The sequence below is a fragment of the Osmia lignaria genome, chromosome 9 (assembly GCF_051020975.1).
Source record: "Osmia lignaria lignaria isolate PbOS001 chromosome 9, iyOsmLign1, whole genome shotgun sequence".
Lineage (NCBI taxonomy): Eukaryota > Metazoa > Arthropoda > Insecta > Hymenoptera > Megachilidae > Osmia > Osmia lignaria.
Genome location: NC_135040.1, coordinates 15,270,514 through 15,293,379, shown reverse-complemented (window position 1 = coordinate 15,293,379; position 22,866 = coordinate 15,270,514). Strand labels below are relative to the sequence as shown.

At 38.1% G+C, this 22,866-nt stretch overlaps 5 protein-coding genes and 1 long non-coding RNA gene across 15 annotated transcripts; 4 read left to right on the top strand and 2 right to left on the bottom strand.

Moving 5' to 3' along the window:
- Positions 1–443: 443 nt before the first annotated feature.
- On the bottom strand, positions 444–8,048 carry LOC117600935 (uncharacterized). 6 transcript variants are annotated; one of them, XM_076690350.1, is made up of 8 exons: positions 7,491–7,632; positions 7,174–7,372; positions 6,703–6,895; positions 6,501–6,575; positions 6,058–6,199; positions 4,370–5,609; positions 2,687–2,748; positions 444–2,614 (listed from the first exon to the last, which is right to left on the bottom strand). In XM_076690350.1, exons 6-8 carry the CDS (start codon positions 4,382–4,384, stop codon positions 1,291–1,293), a joined length of 1,401 nt encoding a protein of 466 aa, XP_076546465.1. In that variant the 5' UTR covers positions 4,385–5,609; positions 6,058–6,199; positions 6,501–6,575; positions 6,703–6,895; positions 7,174–7,372; positions 7,491–7,632; the 3' UTR covers positions 444–1,290. The 6 variants fall into 6 exon arrangements, with proteins under 6 accessions (XP_076546465.1, XP_076546466.1, XP_076546468.1 ...); XM_076690351.1 differs by lacking the exon at positions 6,058–6,199 and having other exon boundaries at positions 4,370–5,292; positions 5,393–5,609; XM_076690353.1 differs by lacking the exon at positions 6,058–6,199 and having other exon boundaries at positions 4,370–5,286; positions 5,393–5,609.
- On the top strand, positions 2,480–4,474 carry LOC143305710 (uncharacterized). The gene is made up of 2 exons (XR_013062818.1): positions 2,480–2,621; positions 2,716–4,474. It is a non-coding gene; the product is annotated as an uncharacterized LOC143305710 (long non-coding RNA).
- On the top strand, positions 7,725–13,877 carry LOC117601025 (uncharacterized). 4 transcript variants are annotated; one of them, XM_076690355.1, is made up of 9 exons: positions 7,725–8,042; positions 8,173–8,360; positions 8,902–9,175; positions 9,293–9,501; positions 9,731–9,885; positions 11,219–11,300; positions 11,367–11,579; positions 12,910–13,007; positions 13,396–13,877. In XM_076690355.1, the coding sequence occupies exons 8-9, from the start codon at positions 12,971–12,973 to the stop codon at positions 13,707–13,709; spliced, it is 351 nt and encodes a 116-aa protein (XP_076546470.1). In that variant the 5' UTR covers positions 7,725–8,042; positions 8,173–8,360; positions 8,902–9,175; positions 9,293–9,501; positions 9,731–9,885; positions 11,219–11,300; positions 11,367–11,579; positions 12,910–12,970; the 3' UTR covers positions 13,710–13,877. The 4 variants fall into 4 exon arrangements, with proteins under 4 accessions (XP_076546470.1, XP_076546473.1, XP_076546472.1 ...); XM_076690358.1 differs by having other exon boundaries at positions 8,902–9,187; XM_076690357.1 differs by having other exon boundaries at positions 8,902–9,193.
- Positions 13,878–14,695: 818 nt separating this feature from the next.
- Positions 14,696–17,650, top strand: LOC117600948 (retinoid-inducible serine carboxypeptidase). The gene is made up of 9 exons (XM_034317065.2): positions 14,696–14,853; positions 15,259–15,488; positions 15,651–15,881; positions 16,189–16,299; positions 16,372–16,606; positions 16,688–16,837; positions 16,912–16,989; positions 17,145–17,299; positions 17,372–17,650. Exons 1-9 carry the CDS (start codon positions 14,799–14,801, stop codon positions 17,426–17,428), a joined length of 1,302 nt encoding a protein of 433 aa, XP_034172956.2. The 5' UTR covers positions 14,696–14,798; the 3' UTR covers positions 17,429–17,650.
- Positions 17,651–17,677: 27 nt separating this feature from the next.
- On the top strand, positions 17,678–20,344 carry LOC117601002 (fork head domain-containing protein L1). 2 transcript variants are annotated; one of them, XM_034317184.2, is made up of 2 exons: positions 17,678–20,046; positions 20,142–20,344. In XM_034317184.2, the coding sequence occupies exons 1-2, from the start codon at positions 19,494–19,496 to the stop codon at positions 20,198–20,200; spliced, it is 612 nt and encodes a 203-aa protein (XP_034173075.1). In that variant the 5' UTR covers positions 17,678–19,493; the 3' UTR covers positions 20,201–20,344. The 2 variants fall into 2 exon arrangements, with proteins under 2 accessions (XP_034173075.1, XP_034173066.1); XM_034317175.2 differs by having other exon boundaries at positions 17,678–20,078; positions 20,142–20,303.
- Positions 20,345–20,881: 537 nt separating this feature from the next.
- Gmd (GDP-mannose 4,6 dehydratase) lies at positions 20,882–22,815 on the bottom strand. Its single transcript, XM_034317119.2, has 7 exons — positions 22,674–22,815; positions 22,250–22,492; positions 21,972–22,164; positions 21,663–21,895; positions 21,369–21,584; positions 21,212–21,280; positions 20,882–21,019 (listed from the first exon to the last, which is right to left on the bottom strand). Exons 1-7 carry the CDS (start codon positions 22,725–22,727, stop codon positions 20,957–20,959), a joined length of 1,071 nt encoding a protein of 356 aa, XP_034173010.1. The 5' UTR covers positions 22,728–22,815; the 3' UTR covers positions 20,882–20,956.
- Positions 22,816–22,866: the final 51 nt, after the last annotated feature.

The window sequence follows — 22,866 nt, the reverse complement described above, 5'->3', positions numbered from 1 at the left end:
ATGGAAATTCATTTCTGAATTCAACACAAATGATTATTAAATATGTAGCAAAGTGTTGAGATACTATATTTCTTCAATAGTATCAATTATCTTGTAGATCGTAGATCCTATGTTCATTTGATCACTATACATATAGTTAAGAATAGAAATTGCCTAATCGTACAGTATTCAAGAACCAATTCGAATTAATCGATTCACCGAGGGCAAACACTTTTCCGAATGAACCGCGTTTAAAATTAATACCACACTTTTTCTCTCGGCGAAACTTTCTTCTCATCACGCCAATCTCCCATCGTTGATTCACGATGGAGATTATTATTTACTGTGAACATCAGATGTTTGATTCGTTAGGGCTATCGTGAAAGGTTGCATCAATTGATCACGTATAAAGTTGCATGGACGATTGACGGGTTGTGCTACTTCCGGTGTCTCCAGGCATTTGCTTCTTTCTCATCCCACACGCTGTGTCGTGCAGGAGAACGGAGAAAGTAAAGGTCGTGGACGAGGTGAATCGCGACCCCGAAGATCCACGGATGTGCTGGTTCCCTTGAATCTCATCTTATCCCTAGAAAGCATCTTCCTTCTTTCTTCTTGTTACCTCTCAGGCTCTCTTCGTTTCACGATGTTTATGTTAGAAAACCACGCTTTCATCTAGCGCGAGAAAATTAATGTCTACTCGAGGATTGTGTACTACTTGTCTCTGAATGGAGTGTGACGGTGGGAATTGAAAGGGATATCTTTGCACTTTTATTTGGGTTACCTCCTGTTGAGTTCAGGAAGGAACTGACACATCTCCTCAAAAAACAGTTCAACGAAGAACTTTAATTGAATGAAGGTACGGATAAAAAAAGGTGTATTTTATTGTCGTAACATACACAAACATTGTACAAAAATATCTGTATGTATATATAAGTGTCTAAACAATTGTTATTTACAAGTAAAAAAAATAATTACATACGTATCATGAACGAAATCGTCTACAGTCTGTAGACGAATAATTAGTATTTCTACTGGCTAAGTAATCATTTCATTTCATCCATACAGTACACGACTCCATGGTTCGAACTTATTCACGTTGTTCGACATTATTTTCCATGGATTTGAAAAATTCGAACATGTAGTCCCGGCTGACGACGCGACGCGACGGCCCGATAAACGCACCGCGGTTTTGAAGCCGACTTTCGACTCGGACCTTTGATCCGAGTCACGACTACACTAGCGGAAACTTAACAACGATGACGGTTTATCGTCAAGATGAGGAAAGATCGAAAACGATCTCACGACAAGAATTTACTTGTAGCCGTGGTGGTGTTCGTCATGGTGGGGTTCTGCTGGCACCCAAACTTTCTCCCAAACGGGCTTCCATATCTTCTTCCACGCAGGTACCTGTACGTCCTTCCAAACCGGCACCCATTTGCTCTTCCATTCGTCTTTCCATACCTGCTTCTTCTGCGTGACCCAAATTTGCTTTTTCTCTGGTACCCAAACTTGAACCGACTCCTCCTTCCAGACTAACTTCTTGTCGGAAACCCAAACCTGCTTCTTCTCAGTTTTCCAGATCTGTTTCCATTCAGCCTTCCATTCCAACTTCTTGTCACTGGCCCAAGCCTGCTTCTTCTCCGTTCTCCAGATCTTCTTCCATACTGGTTTCCAGATCAATTTCTTCTTCCAGAGATCGTGGCTCGTGTATTGCCAGCCATGCTGATCCTTGCCAACGTATTGTTCACCAGGAATACCGACCTTGATCCATTCAGGTACCCAGATTTTCTTCCAGTCCGGCACCTGGACTTCCTTCCATATTGGCACCTGTATTTCCTTCCACACCGGCTTCCAGACCTTCTTCCATGCAGGTACTTGAACTTCCTTCCATGCTGGCACTTGGATCTCCTTCCAGACAGGCTTCTGGACCTTCTTCCAGGCTGATACCTTAACCTCCTTCCAAGCCGGAACCTGAATCTCTTTCCACACTGGAACTTGAACCTTCTTCCATTCTTGCTTCCAAGTCAACTTCTGCTCTGTTTTCCAGATTTGCTTCCATTCCGGCTTCCATGTCAGCTTCTTCTCCCATCTTCCTTGTGGTTGAGCAGGAGGCCCGTAAGATTGAGCTGGGGGACCATAGGATTGAGATGGGGGTCCATAAGAGGAAGATACTCCTCCACCACTTCCATGATCTCCTCCGTGGCCTCCGCCACTGTGATGATCACCGAAGGACCCACCACTGCTGTATCCTTGGTCGCCACCGAAGGAGCTACCATGGTCAAACGATGATGGGGCACCGTAAGAAGAAGATGGTCCTGATGGGGCACCGTAAGAGGAAGATGGAGCACCGTAAGAGGAAGACGGGGCACCGTAGGACGATGATGGCGCACCGTGAGAGGAAGAAGGTCCTGAGGGTGCACCGTACGAGGAAGAAGGTCCCGATGGAGCACCGTAAGACGAAGAAGGTCCGAATGATCCACCGTGAGAGGAAGATCCCGATGGTGCACCGTAAGAAGACGAAGGCAGTGGGGCGCCATAAGAATCGGACGGCGCGTTGTAAGAGCTTCCTACGTTTGGGACTCCATAAGAGGCCGATGGTGGTCCATACTGGCTTGGGGGAGGACTTAACGGAGCTCTAAAATGTACGGTGTTTTCCTTTACAATTCTGATCTCTACGTTACTAATTATTTAATTAATTACTACTTACTCTTTCTTTGTTCTGATTGGATCTCCAAGGGTGGAGACTAAAAAGAAGCAACCTAGGAGTAGCTGAAAAGAAGATCCGAATTATTTTAACCATAAAATAGATAAATGTTCGTGAAAAATGTATTGTTTACGGAAACAGAATTTGAGATCAATTGAATGCAGTAGGAAGAAAGCAAGCAGTGAACGTTACGGCCAGAAATGCAAATGAAGTAACCATGGCACGCTAGTCATCTAGGTGACTGTACCAGCTTCGTAATTACCTAGTAACACAATACTAGCTGCTAAAAATTCATAAACTACCGATAAGATCTGAAACAGCAACTTCATACACGAGCATTATACTTAATAATTAGCAGCCTGATTTCAATCTATACTTGGCCTTCGCACGTTATCCTTCCTACCATCGCCTGCCAAGGTGTTAACGTTCAGTAAGTACGACAATCAAGCTATTCTTTTATAAATATCGATCGGAACGACCTACAGGAACAGAATACGAGAACAAAGAGAGAGAATGGTATAATGGAAAATTACAAGTACCAACAGTTGATGCCTTTGGAATGATGGATAATATATCTTACGGGTTTTATGAGCTTGTCCCTCAAAAAATGAAAGTGTCCAAGCGTAAAGTAACGCGAATGGACGTAAACAAGTCCGTGAACGGGGTCGTACGTGGCTCGGTTTATTTTTCTTCCTCTTACAAGCTGAAAGAGGAAACCTCGGCTGATCGTGAAACTCGAGGTTGTTCATTAACGCTGGACCCACGCGAAAGTGGGCCTTCTCAATTTCGTTTTTCACCCCGATCCATACATGTTTCTCTCTTTTTTATTTTTCTGCCGTTTGGGCATTCGTCGATCGGTTGCTCGTTCCGCTCCTGTTGCGACGATTACCATCAGCCAAGATGTCAAGATCAAGGACCGACAAGTTTAACGAGCAGAACGTTATCTGATTTTTCATCGTATACCCTCGTTAACATGTATCGTCGTTGTCGATCTAATATAATGAACACGCGGACCGTGGACGCGTTTACGAAAGTAATACAAAAGATGAATGGAAAGTGACCCGTGGATGTTACGTTAACGATAGAAAGGGAAAAGTGTAATGTGCCGTGGTACTTTCGATGCGTTCGACGCTCTCCATCGTTAGAATTTTCATTTGCAAGAGGAATACTAACGAGGTTACATTTGACAATGTTACATGCAACACTGTGCCTTCCTGAAGGAAGATGGTCAGAAAGAAACCAGAAAAGGTAAATGGGCCTAGAAAATAAGCTTTGGTGCAGTTTCACGAGAGATGATCATTCGAGGCACGAGTACGTTGCTCGACTTTCCATTCTGCACGACGAGAATACCTACTTAGGTACAGCACCTAGAAAATAGACAACATAATTAAAATCTATCCAAGTTCCTATCATAGGTACAGGAACCAAACTTAAATTTGCCCCTAATTGAAACTCTTTCAATAACTAAGAACTGATAGCTGTTTCTATCATGGCACTCAACGTGTTAACAATCCCAACGGAACAGTTCACTACTTGATCATCGGTATCTATGACGTTATCACTCCTCCACGTGCAACAATAATCTCACAATTCACAGCAGGTGCACTTGGTACACGATTTATCGAAGAACCAAAAGAGTCCATTAGAATTTAGTAAGAGGGTGGCAAGTATACTTGTTACACTGACCAGGCTAGACCGCATCTTCACAAAGGAGATGTGTGTCGTTCACACAGCGGCAGACGAGAAAAAACGGCAACTGCTGCTGCCTTCTTTTTTTTTTTTTTTTTTTTTGTTACGGTTCGTCACTTTTCTGACGAATTCCTCGTGATACCGGGGCCTTTTATAGCGAACGTTCCTCCGCCTAAGCGTCTAGTCGCCCTAAGCATAGAAGACACGTCGAGGAGGGGTACCATAGAGTAGCTTCGCGATGCAATATGGGGGTCTCAACGCTACATCCTGAACTCTCTTCCTCTGGAGGGGATCTTAACTTCGCGTCGTTACTCGTCGGCCAGAAGGTAAAAGGGGCATTTAGGTGCTACCAGCGAACCTGACACGAAACGTGAATTTTTTCATAACATTGTTCCACGATCGCTTCACTTTTTTCCCACGTGTACGCTTTCGAACTGTCGTCATTAGCCGGCACCTTGAAGAACTAGAAGATCGTGTCCTTACAATAGCTCCTTCTATAAGGTAATCTGTTAATTTGCTTGAAGCAATCCAAGTAAGATCAAGTAACGCTTGATACGTTCATTGATGTTTCTTTCAATTATTAATGTCATTGTCCTCTTTATCTGGAATTAATAAAATCTGAGAAATTGTTTAAACGAGTGCACCTGTGCCCCTTCGAGGATGCAACCGGAGTGAAAGAAGAAAACAATATCCGTCAACACGAAGTTGGTTCACCAGAGAAGATAACGAATGCTGGTATTCAATCGTGAACACAAATGAGCGTTGGATGATTGTGCAGTTGTTTGCTTTCACTGATACCTACCACTGTTCGAGCATTTTATACAATTGTGTAATGCCGGGAAAGTGATTTATAAATTACCCATCAATTCGTTGAAATCAATCAATTTTCTCTTCTAGGTCACGCCTGACCCATCCTAAAACTAATTCTAGATTAGATTTACAATACAATTCATAGTAATAAGAAAAATGTACTCTCCTCGATGGACTGCAAGATATTTTGCTATAAATTCATTTTCTCACTGTTTCACAATGGGTCTCGAAGGAGCCAGTTTTCATTGTCCAAGGGTTAATACAGTCTTCCTCGCGTTTCTAATTCATTCCGGTTTTGATTTCCGTGTCGTGGTTCAGGTAGTTACGAATTCCTGGTTCAACTCGTGCGGTCTTTTAGCCCTCCGGACAAGTTTCGGGGGTCCACGTGTCTTCAACAGGATCTCGCGCGTTGCCCAACTGAATCGCCCTGGGCACCAGAACACAGATTACGCAACCATGAAGAGAAGATTAGATGCAATGTGAGAGTTGCCACGAACAAGGAATGGGAACGAAATTATCGGTCGTGCACCGTATAAAATATTAATGACCCTCAGAGCTCGCGAAATTTGCTTGCGTGCCACGGAAACCCGACGGGGATCTTCGGTTTACGGTGAAACTTTTTTACAATTTTTAGGCGGTTCGAAAGCAGCAAAAAAAGGAGAAAGAAATCGAAGAATGAGGGAAAAAAGAAGCAAGTAGCTCGAGAAAGATATAAGGAGAAATTGTTATCGATGACCGTCAAATCGGTGTCACGCTTATACTGAATTTGATTTACATCAATTTCCTAATTAATTTCCCCTTAAATCTTCGTATTCTAATCGGTGAATTAATCAAGCGATAGTAATTAATGTTTACGTAATACAAATGGAAATCACTTGTTAACAATAATTAAGGATTTAACGTCTTCCTTCTGGAGAGCTAATCTGAAGAAAGCAATTAGGTAGTTCACGAGTCTCTCTGGTATTTTCCAAGTTGGCCTACTGCTTCTTTCTCCTCTAACTCTTTCACAGCCTCTTCCTAAGATTTAGAAAATAAATCATCGAGAAACCGATGAGCAAAATATTCGGTGTCATGGTCGTCGTGGTTTCTTTTACAATTATACAGGAATCGCTACGAAAACGAGCTTGAATTCATTATAACCATATACACAGTGACTCAACATTTGGAATATTTTATTAGTTCAAAAACACGCGACATGAATAATTATTGAAATGTGTGTAAATATACTAAACTGATGCTTCAAGTTCAAGAACAAAATAACGTCAATATAAAAGTATATGTATGCATATGTAACTAGAAATTTCTTATTTATGCTAACCCTCTAAGAATCTGCAGAAGGAAGTATTGATCACTGCAGGCTCCATAGAAGAGGAAGTTGTTTGTATCTTCCTTCCTGAAAGTACATCTAATTGCCTTAGGATGTAAGTTACATGAAAAAGGAGAAATGCATCGCAAAACATGAGTAAGAAGCTCACGAACACGAAGCTCATCGTATCGGAGGTACAAAGACTTGATTTTACCATTGGCAGAGTCACTTTGACTTTCATTTCATTCTGCTCGCGACTTCCTTCCTTCGCTGAGACATTAATCGATTTGATACCTTTCACCGAGTCATCTTCTGCTTCCGTGGCTATCAAAATGGCTCGAAATTAATACCATAGTATCTTCATGACCTTTCGATTGAAACGTATTATTCTCCATAGAACCACACGACTGGAAAAAGAAGAGAACATCGCTTCGGTATAGTTAATAATTCTTATTCATTTCCGCGGTATTAGAAATTTTAATTACGAGCGAAATGTTAAACGTCGGTTTAAATATACCGCGGTAATCTATACGTAATACATATGTATTGATTTGCTTCCATGTTCCGATAAAAGTTACTCCAATCGTATTTTTTATAGAAATCTACAGTATAATATTTCTAGTAAAAATATGAATATTTAAGTACAAAGTTCGACGATTACCGCTGAAAGTTTTACATTCATTACGTTCATGTTCGGGTCGCTTTGACTTTCTTTCAATTTAGGGTTGCAGCTGTCTTCTCCCCATTTTAAAATTCCAAAGGATAATGGCACTGCTTACTTTCACTGCGCCTGGAGCATGTACGATTGCCAATGGAGTTTGAATCATTTTACGAAACATGCGAAATCATCGTACTTCGTAATTTAAGAGCTCCTAGTTTCATAGCTACAAAAGAAAGAAGAAAAAAAGGTTCTTACGCATTCAGTTTTTATGCATTCTAAATCATGTTGAAATATATATATATATATATGATTTAATAATATCAGCATAAGATTTCTCATACTTTGTAACTTGATCAATTAAAACTGACATAACGATTATGAAACATATCATAACCAATAAGTAGAAAGTATTTAATGTACTGTCTACTTTCGACCAACGTAGAAAAGGTTAGCATTGAGACCAAGGTACACAGAATTTTTCGAGAATATACACGAAATAGATTTCACTTTTTTTACTGCTATTCTTTAAAAAACAAATTTAGAAACCCTTTTCACTACTTCCGAGAAAGTGTTTCAAATTTATGGGTTGTTTATCTTGTATGTTACGCATCGATAGGAGGTAACTTCGCGTCAAACGCGATATTTCGACGCGTGTTTTTCAAATATAACCTTAAACGGTGCGGTGAGCATTCGAATGATACAAAATTAAATAATTTGTTGATTACAGATAATGATAAATGGAGGAGAAATTCTTGAGACGTACCAGTACACCTGCAATTTATTGAAAATAATTGACATAGCAGCCAAGTAAAGCATTTTACTTATTTCAAGTCTAAAATTTCGCGCTTCGTTGTTTCTTACGATGGCCAGAAGAAACATAAAAGATCTCCCTGGTAATGTTCTGTATTTTCATTATATTTGTTTATCAATTGATCATAACTTTCTGTTTTATAATATGAGATTTCAGATGTTTATCTCGGATTTTTTTTTTAATAAAACGAAACACTTTTTTTACATCAATAGGAACTGGTTTCCATTGTGATCGATTGTCGTCTAAGATCTTTTATGATCGATGAAGATATCTAATCATCGTCAAACATCGTTAGAAGGCACGAAGTGAACAGCTGGAGAAAGTGACTTTTAACTAATCCTATTTTTAATGGCTACGTCATTCACTGACGAGAAAAGAAAAAATTTTCAGCTGGTACCAGGTATCTTTCTTTTCGAATACTCTTTAAGGATCTATACTTTCAACCATTTCTATACAAGAAAATGCTTATTGAGGATCTTAAACGATTTTTATAACCTTATTTATGAGAACGTGAGGTTATTTATTACTCGTACGCATTCATATTTATTTGTCGCGGAGGAGAAAGGTCTACAGAACGATTACAATATCATGTAACGTTATGGTAAAGGAAGTAAGAGTAACTTGATTGATTTACAATGACTTCTATATGTACAATATCTTATAAATTTACGAATAATTTTTTCATATCAATTTTGTATCAAAGCACATAATAGTCAGGGCCGGCCCTGAGATTTCGGGGGTCTAAGGCAAGCTCCGAAAAAGGGCCCTAGCTCAAATAAAATTTATAAAATTAACATTAGTGCTTGTATAACTAATTTAGACTTGCATTTGCATCGATTAATATTCAAGTAAACATTACTCTTCTTGCATTCTTATTGTTAGACGCAAAATCGTCTGCCTAAGCTCAGGACCAGATAATAGTCTATAAAAAATTGTTGTAGGTGAGAAAGTTCTTGATCTAACCAGGAAGCTCGATTCAAAATGACTACCGAGCGTTAGTTTCCTACACGTTAGAAGTTTCTGCGGGCGATTCTGCTGGCAGCTTGTGCAATCGATCAACCTGCTCGTTGCGTACACGTGTAGTTGGCCACATTTGTAACATTGTACAGGAATTCTTCATTACATGACTTCTTCGACCCGATTCCTTGACCTCACGATTCCGATGTCTGGTTTTTTCGTCTTACCTTTGAATTTCAAAGATCGTAAATCGGTTTCGTAAGTTTCACGGTAAAAGTAATGTCCAAATTTAACTCTTTTTTTTTTCCTTTTTCATTTCAAGTACTTTAATGTAGATGCAAAACTGACAGAGAAAGTTTTCTAATTTTTTTACAGGTAGGAAGTATGAAAAATTAAGGAAAGAGATGTAATTTGAACGAGAGAGGATTCGTCCGTAATTTCGGATTAATTTGCAGAACGCATAAGAGGCGTTAAAAAGAAAAAATGTATGCGAATGAAAGTAACATCTTTCTGTACGTCTTAATGAGTCGTGTTTACATGAAAGTCTTAAACGTCTTCCGGCATGGCAGTCGCATCAAGCTAAGGTTTGTTTCACGATTACTGTTGTGATAGGGCTAGCCATAATGATCGAAGGAAACAACTCTAAAATATTCACGCCGACAGCTCTTCCGGTTTGTCGTTTTCGACCCGGAGGATATACTGTTATGGCTTTTCTGTAAATGGTTTCTTATATGTATGTCGTATAACAAGTATTAATCAATAAGGTATATTTAACACCGAATACTAGAAGTGATTTGATGATGTTTATTACAGATTCAACGAACACTGTTTGAGTAAATATTTCTGTCACTTTTTATCGCGCATAAAGCAATAGGATTAGGATAAACTAGTCGCAGCTTTTGTTTCTTTGGAGGCGTGTCTGTGGAAATATACGATACCAATCTGTTCCACGCCATTCGTCTGCTAAGGTAAACTAACTTCGGTCATTAAAATTCGCCAAAAATACACGATCGATGCTGTTTCGTGTTTTCGGAAATTAAATTTCACTGCTGACATATCCGTTTAACAAACTTTATTCCTTTTCAAATATATTTAAACTTATCTTTATTCGTACCATTTCTTCTTTTTCTTTTTAATATTCTAATCTATCTAATATTAAAAGAAATTTTTTCTTTTGCATGTAGAACGTTAGTCGTTACGAATTTGTAACCTTTCCTTAGGAAGGTTGTATCGTCAAACTGTTATATAATTATGTTATATAATTAGGAATACAAGGTACAAAAAACGTGTTAGAAACTCTTGATATTATTTGTACGCAATAACGACTCAACAACTATGTACAATAAGCGCGTACCACGATTTTGCATTTGTATGAATAGCCAAATAGCCCCACGTGAGCAGCAAGGCGATTCGACTGAAATTACAACATTTACAGTCTGTCTTTTCCTAAACTATTGGTCAGTAGTAAATGTTGGTAACACAAGAAAGTGTCCCTACCGATGAATTTACGAATTTATTCAAAATTTTTTGTATCATAAATCGGTAAGAAACTGTCGGATTCATTTGTAAAACGAAAGAGAGAAGATAAATATTTGATCAGTATAGCTGTGTAGGATGAGAAAGAAAAAGTGTCGTTCCCTTCCAGGGGTTACGTAAAACACGCAAGTGGAATACTTTTTCGAAATCGCGTAATGGAGAATCCGTGTATAAGTTGCATTTCGTTAAGTGAACAAAGGCTGTAATTAATTTTTATTTTGCATATTCATACAACGTCGCGTCCCACCCCTGCTCTCACCCTTAATTCGATTCTGAAAGAATCGACATTTATGCTTAAGCGACCTTGTTCGAAAAGCCGCGGAGTTAGTTCTTCCTCGCGCTCGTTCATCGCTTTGTCCCTCATTATCGTCTGTTCCTCATTATCTCGATCGTCGCATCCTGTCGGCTATTATTTCTATTATTTCTATTATCTTTATTACTTGAACTCATCCGAACAGAACATTCATGATTTGATCGATCTTTCTAATTGTACAGACGGCGTCGATATGTAATTGGTCTTGTCAATGAACCTACGTTATCTCGTTTCGAAGGTTCGTTATTAAAGGCCACTTGCCTGGATCGATGAAATTATATCTTTGTCGGTTGAACTTTCACGGTGTAGAAATGAATGATTGCTTCTTATATAAGAGGATGATTTTTTGTTTGATACTGACATGGAATTCGGATGAAATTGTTTGCTTTTTCCTGAAGATAATCCTACACCTGGCTTATATAATGATAATTACTTTCAATTTGTAAGTATAGACACAGTCAAATCAAGTTGTGCAACACGAAAAGATCCTGTTCAACCTGAGGGTAGTTGCTTTTTATGTTACTAAAGAATACTGTAAGTTATTTACCCATAATTCTGAAAACTGATGCGTCTAATTTCACTCCTTTTCCTTTGTTTCAGTAATTATGTTCATGCTGAGGGAAAACCTACAGCAAATACGTGACAAAGCATCAAACGTTCAGCCATCTCGTGCATACCAATTTCAGGAATCACATAATCTACAATCGCTAACGCGTGAAAGCGTGTTTCGTCGGGTCAATTGATCGATTGATATTGTCTTAGAGAATACCAACAACGAAGGCATACGAGGAAGCAATTGACAAATCGACTTAGGTTCAGTTTCTTTTATTTCAACTTCAAAACTGAAACTAGATTAAAATTAAATTTTTCTAACGTTTTGATTGTACCTTTTTATTCGTCCACCTATGTGTGTGTGTGTGTGGCAAACATTGAGAAATATATATTTCTTTTTAATCGTGCTTCAACGACGAATACTCGAGCGATGACGATGTCACTTTCTCCGTTGTAACTATTTTTCACTTTCAACGTACGTACGCGTTCAATGCGCGATAGAGAGCATTTCTCCGTTGTTAAGTATCAATTTATTCAAAGTAATAATTATGGTATCAATTACCATTAACTTCGATCGTTACCATCGCTCTCTTTCCAGAGAAAATTACTTATCTAGCTGCTTGACACTGCTTGACACTTCAATTTCTTAATCGTTCAATCGTGAACATTGATTAGATTTGTCCGCTAAACAAGCAATTCAATTATTAGCCAACCCGTATCTAAGATTGAAAATCTTGATACCATTTAGACTTTCTGTCACTTTTGTACAGGCCAAACGGTGTAAGAGTTGACGAAAAAAGAGTTTTCGCCATTGTATTTAGTGGGTGAAAATCTCAACGAATAGCCGAAAAAGGGTTGGCTCTAGAGCGAATCTCGCTCCAGTTCACTTTAGCTTGTTAAGTACATTGTCTGTGTTTCAGAGACAGTGATACGAAGAAAAGAATCATTCAAACATACTTGCACTGGTTCGCATTGCAATAGGTAGGAAGATTGAAGCTTCAGACTACACGATAAAAGATGTTCGTGACTAGGATCTTTATAACGATACATACCGTGCTACATTTCCTCAACTTCGTAGCACAACCAATTGCGTAATCTGTTACACGCATCGATCATGTTGTAAAAGATTGGCTAGATATAGTAGACACGTACCTCTAATCCTAGTTTTCTAACGGAAGTCAAGTAAATATAAACGAATTTTAATTGAACGGTGAGGTCGAGTGTGTTTAAAGTATTCTTCACTGTGATTTTCCCCGTCGCAGTCATCAGGGACACACCGGTGGTTGTCGAAATTTTGCGAAAAACATGCAATTTTATCAACTTGTTTCTGGGAATGATCATTTAACCGCGATTTCTCTTTTTCAAGACAATCGGAGACAGTGACAAAAATAAGCTTGCTTCTGAAGGAAACGGTAGTCTATTTTTATTTCATTGTTACCCAGCGATTCTGAAAGTAAGAAAGGGTCTCGCACACTGTATTTGCCTTTGATTACACATTTCTTGAAGTACCTACTTCTTTAATTAATACATTTAATAAGTAGGTCGTTCTTGAAATATCCTTCTTCACTTTTTGTCTTCTTCACTTTTTCAGGGGACCTGATGCACACGATTGAAATTACTTTGTTAGAAAATATGTTTGATGAATTTGAAGTATGAAGAGGAAAGAATTATTTCTCAGGCAGGAAAAAGGTAATGAAATTTCACTGGTACAAAGATGAACGTGTTAATTGGTGCTCGGTTTGTCTCGTTGTTCACTTTCCCGATGTATGTATGTTGCTCGTTCGACGTCGCGAGAAAGATCGTGGAGATAATGGATAAAGTGAAAACGTACCTTTCGCAATTATTCCCAAATACTTTTCTCGCTCTCATTTATATAATATAGCGTGAATAATTCGACTGGAAGTCGTTCATCCTTGGAATCGTTAAAATTTGTACATGTAAATAAGGAACTAGCAAGATTAAAAAACAATTACTGACGGATGAAAAGACTTCTATATCTCGTTATTAACACGTTAAATTTTTAGCAATCTAATGTCTAATTAGATAACTTTAATCTTTAGCAATCTAATGTCTCCAGGTACTAAAGTCAGTGTACAAAACAGCATCGAAAGATATTTGAAGAATTTCGTCGTAGTGGAGAAACGAAATTCCATGGAGAGGAGATCTTTAACCAGCAGTGAATTATTCATTGATCGTATCAATAGTTTCCAGCCTCGGCGAATCTACGTTCACATTCCAGAATCATGGCACAGAAACGAAGCAGTTCCTGTTCTGTCGGTTCTAGCAAAGTGGCACGATTACATCAATGTCACCAAAACCGAGAAACAGACGGATTCTTCAAGTTTTTTTCGGGAATTCACCATGAATTTGACCTTCCTCCTTGAGACTTGATTTCACGAACAACTCATTTATATGCGCATGTAGTCGTCATAATCGACCATTCCCCTCGTCCAAACAGATCAATGATTTTTCATTATCACTTCCGTTAGCCAATCGATGTCAACGATCTATCCGTGAAAATCAACGAAGGTGTTCAAGGTGTTTGGAAACTTGGGGAAATTGTCAGGAAAAGAGTTTCATTGTGTTCGTGAAGTATTTGAAATGAAACAAATTAATAAGAATCAATTAAATATGTCGAAGAAGTCTTCTGATTGCAACAGATTGAGACATCAACGAATGGGGAATTTTTGAACGCAAGAATTAATCAATCCCTGTGTATCTAATCGATCGCTCTCTAATGAAAGATAAGACTATCCTGTTCAGAATAACACTGTTTAACATTTTACGCTCTGTCGACAACGACGTCGTACTTATACGGCTTTAGCAATAAATGAATGCATATTTAAAAAAAAAAGCGAACCAACCCTGAGCATCGCCAAAGCAATTGCAAATAAAATTATTCGAAGACGGTTCGGAGTTAGATCTTCACAAATATGGACACTACACTTGAGCTGGAGAAAGCTACGGTAGAATTGATTAGTAAAAGTTTTTCCTTGAATTTTCTTCAGACAAGGATATTGAATATTTTCGAGATACATAAGTACGTTTCAGTATTATAAAATAATCATACGATTGCTTTCTTATCGTTTCTATATGCATATCTACCGTTTTGTTTTCTATTATATGACTATAGACGGAGTACAGCCGATATTTAAGAAGATCTTCAAAAATGATACAAACAAGCAGATTGTACCCGTGTTTGATTTTTTTCCCACTAGGATTAGACCATTGTCATTGATCACCTAAGAAGATTATGAATTTTTCAGTAAAAAAAAAAAAAATATGTTCGAGTGCTTTAATTTAAACAGCTTTTTAGATATCAGCGTTTATATAATCAAGACAATTGTATATGTGACGAAGCATATACTTGTATTATCAATACGATAAATAAGAACGAGCGGGACGAGTTAATGTAGACAGACCGAGGATTGTAAAGTGTTGATGTTTAGTCTTTGATCGACTGTCATTCTGGCAACAATTATGAGGTTCTTGATACTCATTCTCGTGGCCCTTTGCTTTACCTCTAAATCCTTAGGTGAGTATTACAAATATAACAAATATAGCTTTTTTATGTTTAAAAAAATAATCTTTACTTACCTAATGTCTTAGATAATTAGCAAAATTTAATAAGAAACTCGAAATATTATTTCTAAAGGAATTGGAGTTCTAAATACGTAAATCGGACGTCTCAGAGATGAAAGATTATTATGCAAAATTCATCTGTACGAAAGACATTTTAGTGAAATTCCTAATAGATAAGAAATTCAAAGAATGAGATCAGTATTATCCTGTGAAAAAGTTTCTTTCTTTGTATTTGCTTTGTCACATCCTAAAAACTTAGCAAATATACTTAGGCATCCCTCTTAAACGCTCATCGCTTACGCTACTAGTCTTTTGCAACGAGAAGTGCACGTATTAAAAATCGTATCTTTTATTACAGCAAAGAAAGGATTTGGTCCTGGGGAACAAGAATGGGGATACGTGACGGTTCGTCCGAATGCAAACATGTTCTGGTGGCTGTATTACACCACTGCAAATGTTCAATCCTACTATGAAAAGCCACTGGTTATTTGGCTGCAAGGTGGACCAGGTTCATCGTCCACCACTTATGGAAATTTCGAAGAACTTGGACCTCTGGACGTCGACTTAAAACCAAGAAATTACACTTGGGTAGGGAAACGCAGCTAATCTCAACGTGTCAGTTAGATCCATCGATAAAACGTTCAATCTCTTCTTTGTCTGTTCTCAATTTAATTACACAAACTTTATCGCGTTTTTTTCAATCTTGATATCGTTATCGACAAAATAAATCCAAGATTCTTTTATTCGTAGGTTAAAGATTACAATGTTCTTTTCATCGATAATCCAGTGGGGACTGGCTACAGTTACACCACATCACCGTCAGCATACGCGACGACGAATGCACAAATTGCAAACGATCTTTTAGAATGCATCAAAGGATTTATAAAGGAGCTACCACGGTTTTCAAATGTACCTACATATATTACCACCGAATCGTATGGAGGAAAAATGGGGGCGGAATTTGCCCTTACCTGGTATAAGGTAAAATACAATTAAATGTTCGTTTAGAAACGCTAACAGTTTTTTTGTGGAATTTCCTTCCCGTGCGCGACCGAAGATTCGTCTCGTATTTTCCACTAGGACGGCCACGTCGATATGTACCATTTTTATGGTACAATTTATACCTTTCCGAAATGCAAAGTTAACTAATGAATACAATCATTTTAAAAGATGCGGCCCTCCGCTAACCTCCGCTAACCTCCGCTAACCTCCGCTTCCACAAAGTGGCCCCTGGTTTAGATTCAATTTTTACAACATCCGGTTCATTGTTGGCATTTTTGAATCGCAGGCTCAGCAGGCAGGAAGCATTCAGAGTAACTTGAAAGGCGTTGCTCTCGGTGATGCTTGGATCTCCCCCATTGATTCAGTGATGACTTGGGCACCATTTTTACAAGCCACGGTACGATAATCGTTTAATTGTATTCTCGTACAACGAACTGTATTATTACACGAAAGGAAAATATTTTCACAGGGTATGATCGACCGCGCCGGTTACGAAAAAATCGACCAAGCGGCTCAGATGACGAAGCGAGCTGTAGAACGGGGCACGTGGAAGACAGCAACCGTTTTATGGGCAAATACGCAGAATGCAATTTTTGATGTTACCGGCAATATCGACTTCTACAACATCTTGACGAAAATGACATCCACTTATACACGTATCCCCAATATAGAGAAATTTTTAACCGACCCAATGTCCGTCAGCAGTACGTATTCCTCTTTGCCTTTGATCCTATAGTAGTAATGTCAATTGAAGATCGTTTATTGTATTTGTATGAAAATTGCAGACGGTTCCGTATTCGGTAGTAATTCTTTAAAAGAATTGATGAATGGTCCCGTGAAAGAGGATCTTGACTTACCCGTCGATCATGGTAAACAATCCAATACTGTGTTCGCCAACTTATCGGAAGACTTTATGAAACCTGTTATTGATAAAGGTACTTCTAAATTGAAGGTTTCAGATGTAACGTACAAAAGAGCGGTAATTATTTTAATTATTTTTGAATACTAGTGGAGCAGCTGCTGAATCAGACTGACTTGAAAGTGGTGGTGCTGACTGGTCACATGGATCTTATAGTTGACACTCCAGGTAACTTGTGTCTATCATCGTAAATCAACTTCAGAATACATTTTTTTCATTTTCCTTTTCATTTTTAAAACATAAGCCAGCAAGCTACTCATCTGATTTGCAAATATTTTCTACTACTTTCAAGGAACTATAATTTCTATTGGTGTAATGTTTAGGTACCATTAACTGGGTTGAAAAACTAAAGTGGAAGAACGCCACTGCCTGGAACAATGCAAAGAGAGTTCCAATGGTTGTAAATAATATCATCGAGGGCTACTCGAAGTCTCAGGGTAATTTCGCGTTATACTGGGTGGACAGAGCTGGGCACATGGTAAACAAAATTCATTAAATTCTTCTTAAAGATTACCTCCAGTTTCTTTACAATGATTATTCGATTCCGCAGGTACCAAAGGACAATCCTAATGGAATGGCACAAATACTGAAAGATTTCGCTAATTAATGCCCTCTGCAGTTTGATTACATCAATTTTAGAAGACAAATAAAGGCATCGTTCAAATAATCTTCCTGACGCAAAATTTTGTTTCGTGTTATTCGACGACGTAGGATTTCAACGGTAATTACAATCGCGTTCTCCGTTTCCCGAGCTAGTCGCGGCGGTCGCTGCTTCTCGTTACTTCCAAGAAAATTCACCGGTCACGAGGGCGGGTAAGTTTATTTTTTGCGATTTATTTGGGGGGGGGGGGGGGGGGGGGCCAAAGACCAAGCCTCGGCGAAACGGTTTACCCGAAACGCGGATCTGCGGCAGTCTGTGAATTTTCCCACACTCGTAAAACGTCGCAAAGGCAACAATCTGAAACCGGCCGGGCAACCGACAGACGCCTGCCGATTTTGTCAATAAGGAACGATTGTTTAGATTCAACCGGGTACGAGGCAGTAAAACGAAACGATCTGCAAACAGGTCCGTCTGTGTTCACGAAGCCTTTTCAACCAATGAAGAGGTAAAGGCTTCTGCGGTTAGCCAATGCGGATCCACGACGAACGTGTCAACTAATATAATTTTTACATTTCTTCATTAAAAACAGCGTAATCGTTCGTTAAGATCAGCCGTTAGGTTGGATCGTTAAAACACACAAGTGACTTTCTTTCGGAACGAAGATTATTTTTACCATCTGTTTTAGCTTCTCCGAATGTTTTTCTTACTTACACCTTCAGAATGATTTAAGGAACGCAAAACAGGGGCGCAGGATTAACGCGTCGAAGACAATTTTGGCTGTTTTTCGAAGAACATTCCGAGGATGTTCCAAAACGACCCAAGTACTTTTCGTTTGAATATGTGAACGAAATCCGTCGGTTCCTTCCGCCGTCAAGACCGCGGTGATTTGTTTCTTAATATTTCAAGATGGAACCAGCCTCGAAGGACGGCAGTAGGAACGGTGTGCAAACAAATAACCACGTTTCTTCCCTCGTCTCTTCATCTCTCCCCACGTTTCATCATCAAAAGCTTCAGCTTCTCATCTTTGAAAACACAGTTAAAAATGTGGACAGTGGAGACAATCGTACGTGTGGATATCACTTCAAAAATATCCTGGAATTCTAATCAACTGGATGAACTAACAAACAATAATCATGGGATAAAATTAACTAATAAAGTTTCCAGAAGGAAGATCAATTTTCACTGTATTCGGTATAAGAATACAAATATATTTGAATTAAAAATATTCTATTAGCTATAAAATATTAGTAAAGAAAGCTTTAAATATTAATATGTTATTTAACAAATTTGGTAGGTCTTCCTTTGGTTATTCCTTTCAATATTGCACTGATAATTCAATTACATTAACGAAATATACGTTTTTCAATTTTCAATCTTCCAAAGTCATTGCTCTGGATATTTTTCCAAAGTGAAAGTCACCCCGTCCGCGAGGGGAGCCCCATCTCGAAGAGGAAGACAAGAGCGGTTCCAAGAAGCGGCACAGTTTCGGTATAATTACCGCAACTTTGTTTACGTATCGGCTCGTTTACTGCCGGCCGTGGGTGTTGGGACAGCATATGTGTAAACAGCAATAAAACATGTACCACGGTCCCGGATAGGTAACCCACGCCTCCCTCGCGTGGTTACGCGCAAACGGCAATTCTCCGGAAAGCCGCGATGGGCGGAGCTGGACCATCCTCTAGTAGATCCTCGTGTCAAATTAAACACCCTTCGTTAGAGAATTCCTCTAACCGACCGCAAATCTTACTCAGTCCTCGACGAACCAGAATCTGGACTACTTCGATGCGGTTTAACGCTCTTCTCTCCATCAAAGTTTTCCATCGATTCATTTCATTTAAAATCGCACGTTTGCAATAGAAGAATACTGCTGGGAGCATTTCAGTAAGAGATTCTCCTAGAACGTGGGACCGGGAACAGCCCAATTTAAACTATGTTTGTTAAAGAGATAGTGTCTGCGATTAGTTTTGTTTAATCCATCAACAGTTTCAACGTAAGAGGAAAGATGTAGAATTACATAGTGCAAGTGAAATCAGAATTTGCAACGTGAATTTAAATATCGAGCGCAGTTACAATGGATTCGAATGTCCAAGATCATCCCTGTAGCGTGTCCAAAGCGTACGGATGTGACTTATGGAGAAGCTATGAATTATGGAATATGGATGAAGTCTTTCCTACGATGTGCCCTTTGCCAAGTTACTACAACCTGGTGCCCAGTATGGTGAACTCGAGGAACGTACCCCTTTCGTGGGGCCTCCCTCTGATGAGATACAAGCCGCAGCCTCGTTACGAGAAACCACCGTACTCTTACATAGCTCTGATAGCCATGGCTATCAATTCTTCGCCTAAACAAAGACTGACCTTGTCGGGCATTTACAGATTCATTATGGACAGGTTTCCTTACTACAGGGAGAATCGTCAGGGATGGCAGAATAGTATCAGACACAATCTCAGCTTGAACGATTGTTTTGTTAAGATACCAAGAGACAAAGTGGTTGGTAACGGTAACGAGGAAGATCAGGCTGGAAAAGGTAGCTACTGGACCTTAGACCCCTCTGCTAGTGGGATGTTTGAACACGGTAATTACAGAAGAAGAAGAATGAGAAGACAACGAGGAATCGTGCAAGGTAAACAGGAACAGGATCGCGCGATCGTCTCGGTAAGAGGAAAAAAATAAATAGGACTCTGATGAAGAGATTATAATTGTCTGTGATGATTCTAGGTATCATCGAAGCTTTTGACCAATTTCAAGCACCAAGAAAGAAACGAGAAAGCAACTGAAATGATTGAGACAAAAGACAGCAAGGATAACTCACGAAATATGAAGAAATACAGTGAATCAATGTTCACTATTGAAAATATACTACGAAAATCTACGAATTAGGTTTAACGCGTTAACATTTACTTCGACAAGATTTATAATTTATTTTCAATCAGTTAATTAACGATAAGATTAATTAGATAGGAGCAAGAAGTTGGTGAAATTATTTGTAAATAAAAGAGATACTGCTTGTTTATTATAAAAATCTTTTCATATTTTTATTTATAGATAGAGATATTGCGTACAAAGATTAAAATGCTCTTCAACGTTTAATCTAAAACGTTGTAATACAATATGTATGAAATGATGTATTAGGAAGACATTTTTATGCAAGAATCATTTCAACAATCTTGTGCCATTTATTAACGACTAAAACATTTGATCTTATAAATTAATTTCTTTTTCACTGTCCTCTTTGGAGGATCTTTGGATTATCTGAAGTAAACTTGGAACTTAGAACTTAGTTTGATTATGTCATGATACAAACAGATCAATGGTTTCAGTGGAATTAAACAATACACCTAGTATAAAAATTCATTATGAATCACTATTTTTAATATATGTACATATTTCAAGTTAGGTGTCTCTCTATACTTAATTTTATTACTTGGAAAGTTTATTTAGTGCAATAAGTATATATTAATTATCACTGTCTCGTAGAGACATAGAATGTATTTTCAAAATGCATCGAGTTTTATTACAGGTAACAAATGATTTTAAGCATTTGGATTTTTCCTCATTAATTCCAAATCAGAATCCATCATGTCTTTCACGAGATCCTAAAATAATATTATTTATTATCAAACTGATAAGAGTAATAATACATAGATACAGAGTGTTCCGTTACAAGTTAAAAGGGCATCCTTTGAGGGGGCGGCAATTGGGGTGAGTCAAAGTTGAAGCTACCGTCTCCCCAAGGAATGCCCACCCGTCAAACACCTTTATAAGAGATAGTAACTGATGAAAAATACCTCAAATGTAACTGTAGGTTTCCAACCTATTTTTTCCTTTGCTTTAGTAGCATCACCTAAAAGTACATCCTATGCAAACAAAAAATGGTAAATATTTATTATTCGTACGAAAAAGTGCAGTACAATATAATTTTTTATAAAGGATGTTGATGCTCACTACTTCTGTTGGACGGAAATATTTAGGGTTTACTTTAACTAAAACTTTTCCTGTCTCTGCATCTTGTCCTGTCTCATTCACACCCTCCCCTTGCCATTTAATTGTACGACCTACATAGTGGAAAGCATCTTCCACAAATTCTCTAACGCTATGCGTTTCTCCTGTTGCTATAACATAATCATCTGGATTTGATTGTTGTAACATTAGCCACATTGCCTAGAAAGTATTTGAGTTTAGGACTATTTCTTCGTTTCTACTACCATAAACAACAAATACCAGACATGTATTTCTTACCTCAACATAATCTTTTGCATGTCCCCAGTCTCGTTTAGCATCTAAATTTCCTAATTCAAGAAAATCTTGTAAACCTAACTGTATTTTTGCTATAGACCTAGTCACCTTTCTGGTAACAAAATTCTCTCCTCTACGAGGACTTTCATGATTGAATAATATTCCATTACATGCAAACATATCGTATGCTTCTCTATAATTGACTACAATCCAAAAGCTGTACAATTTTGCGCAAGCTGTAATTTTAAATACCATTGTTATACATACATATAGAACTTGAACCAGACTTAATTAATGAACTCGTGTAATTACCATATGGAGAACGAGGGTAAAATGGAGTTTTTTCATTCTGAGGCACTTGTGTTACTCTACCATAAAGCTCAGATGTTGATGCATGATAAAATTTGACAGACTTTTCAAGGCCGCAAGTACGTATAGCATCTAATAATCTAACTGTTCCTACTGCATCTACTTCAGCAGTGTATTCGCTTACTTCAAAACTGACCTATAATAAAAAGATTAATATTATAGTTAATGTAAGAAAATGGCTAAGCTCTTGTAAATTTACAAATTAACAAAATAACATGTACCATAACATGACTTTGAGCAGCAAGATTATAAATTTCTGTTGGCTGCACAGAGCTAATTACTTTAACTAAACTACTGGAATCTGTCATATCACCATAATGTAACTTCATTTTACCCTGACGATGACATTTTGGATCTGCATAAAGATGCTGAATTCGAGCAGTATTGAAAGAACTAGCTCGCCTAATTATTCCATGAACATCGTATCCTTTCTCCAATAAAAATTCTGCTAAATAGGAACCATCCTAGAAAAAACATACATCAATAATAAATGTTCCATGAATTAAAAACCACTTCTTTTACAATAAATATTACTTTATATTATTAGAATAATTTAATTAATGTGTTGCCACGTAGCAACATACGCCCACGACAAATTTAATGTTTTTACAAAGATGTCAACAAAGTATGAAATGTCAATCTTACTTGTCCGGTAATACCAGTAATTAACGCAACTCGTCGCTCGTCACCGGTTGCCATTTCGATGTGTTGTCAGAAAACTTTTTTCTCTAAGATTTCTTTCAATTTTATCAATTAGAGCGAGTGTTATCAATAGTGATAAAATGACACGTTAGATAGTTCGATCTGTTTCACTATTCGTTTATCATACTACTACTTG

What these genes read in the sequence shown, in the direction of transcription:
- Gmd (XM_034317119.2), bottom strand. Translation starts at nt 22,727, where the DNA reads ATGGCAACCGGTGACGAGCGACGAGTTGCGTTAATTACTGGTATTACC. An exon ending in TTACTGGTATTACCGGACAA is followed by an intron (nt 22,493 to 22,673) that starts GTAAGATTGACA and finishes TGTTTTTTCTAG; the next exon opens with GATGGTTCCTATTTAGCAGA. An exon ending in TTACCCTCGTTCTCCATATG is followed by an intron (nt 21,896 to 21,971) that starts GTAATTACACGA and finishes TTAAAATTACAG; the next exon opens with CTTGCGCAAAATTGTACAGC.
- LOC117601002 (XM_034317175.2), top strand. Translation starts at nt 19,494, where the DNA reads ATGGATTCGAATGTCCAAGATCATCCCTGTAGCGTGTCCAAAGCGTAC. An exon ending in AGGATCGCGCGATCGTCTCG is followed by an intron (nt 20,079 to 20,141) that starts GTAAGAGGAAAA and finishes TGATGATTCTAG; the next exon opens with GTATCATCGAAGCTTTTGAC.
- LOC117601025 (XM_076690356.1), top strand. Translation starts at nt 12,971, where the DNA reads ATGAAGAGGAAAGAATTATTTCTCAGGCAGGAAAAAG. An exon ending in ATTTCTCAGGCAGGAAAAAG is followed by an intron (nt 13,008 to 13,395) that starts GTAATGAAATTT and finishes TAATGTCTCCAG; the next exon opens with GTACTAAAGTCAGTGTACAA.
- LOC117600935 (XM_034317031.2), bottom strand. An exon ending in CCAATCAGAACAAAGAAAGA is followed by an intron (nt 2,615 to 2,686) that starts GTAAGTAGTAAT and finishes CGTACATTTTAG; the next exon opens with AGCTCCGTTAAGTCCTCCCC.
- LOC117600948 (XM_034317065.2), top strand. Translation starts at nt 14,799, where the DNA reads ATGAGGTTCTTGATACTCATTCTCGTGGCCCTTTGCTTTACCTCTAAA. An exon ending in AACCAAGAAATTACACTTGG is followed by an intron (nt 15,489 to 15,650) that starts GTAGGGAAACGC and finishes TTTTATTCGTAG; the next exon opens with GTTAAAGATTACAATGTTCT. An exon ending in CACCATTTTTACAAGCCACG is followed by an intron (nt 16,300 to 16,371) that starts GTACGATAATCG and finishes ATATTTTCACAG; the next exon opens with GGTATGATCGACCGCGCCGG.